Below are 846 nucleotides of genomic sequence, written 5' to 3' on the forward strand. Positions count from 1 at the left end.
CAGGGAGGTGGTGGAGTCACCATCCCTGGAAGTGTTTAAAAGGCATCTGGATCTGACACTGGAGGATGTGGTTTAGGGGTTACAGCAGAGTGGCAGGTTAATGGTTGGACTCAGTCTTAGAGGTCTCCTCCAACCTTGATGAATCTATGATTTAAATGGAACTATTTCACCAGGAATCTCTTAAAAGAGATGTCCTTTTTCTCTCCTGTTTTAGGATGGAACTCTTTATTTCCCAGGGTCAAGAGACAGGATTATTTTTGAGAAACCCAGGTGTGGGTTTCATAACTGCAGGTGTCTCATAGGAAGTTTTATTGTGTGGCTGTAGAATCCTAGTAAGTGGGAGTGACGGTGCCAGGTATGCAACAGTGTCCATGTACTGATTGATTACTAACTCTTGCCTCTTGTGCTTTTCTTTCTAGCAGCCATGGTGAATTTTGCCCAAGCTGTGCGTGAACACTGGGTTCACATCTTTGTTCCCTTAGGATTTGTGATTGGATGCTATTTGGACAGATGGAATGATGAAAAGCTGTCTGCCTTCAGAAACAAGAGTCTATTATATAGAAGGTCTGCTTTATGGTACCTCTTAAATATATATATGTGTAGTTATTTTGCAAAGTGCTTCTCTGTTCTTTTTGAGAGTCTTAACTATGACCAAAAAAAGCTCCAATCAAAATATTAAAGGAAAGAAAGTAATAAAAATTTCAGCAAGCATTCATGAAGTGTTTTAGGTCACTCTGAAAACTGTGTCTTCAGGAACCATTTTTGTCATGAAAAAAGGGCCATTAACTGCTGTCAAGTTCTTAGCCATGAAATGTGTAAATTATTATTTTGTCTCTCTCTAAAACT

The 846-nt window shown here is 39.4% G+C and overlaps 1 protein-coding gene across 1 annotated transcript in view; it reads left to right on the top strand.

Annotated features, from left to right (window-relative positions):
* The first annotated feature begins 424 nt into the window (after positions 1 to 424).
* The window catches only part of NDUFB1 (NADH dehydrogenase (ubiquinone) 1 beta subcomplex, 1, 7kDa), a 1,329-nt gene continuing 907 nt past the window's right edge, over positions 425 to 846 (top strand). Inside the window, exon 1 of the mRNA XM_009080933.1 lies at positions 425 to 564. Within this exon, the coding sequence (XP_009079181.1) occupies positions 425 to 564 (140 nt within the window). The remainder of the gene's footprint in view (positions 565 to 846) is intronic.

This window comes from Acanthisitta chloris, unplaced genomic scaffold, assembly GCF_000695815.1.
Source record: "Acanthisitta chloris isolate BGI_N310 unplaced genomic scaffold, ASM69581v1 scaffold36908, whole genome shotgun sequence".
In the NCBI taxonomy this organism is placed as follows: domain Eukaryota; kingdom Metazoa; phylum Chordata; class Aves; order Passeriformes; family Acanthisittidae; genus Acanthisitta; species Acanthisitta chloris.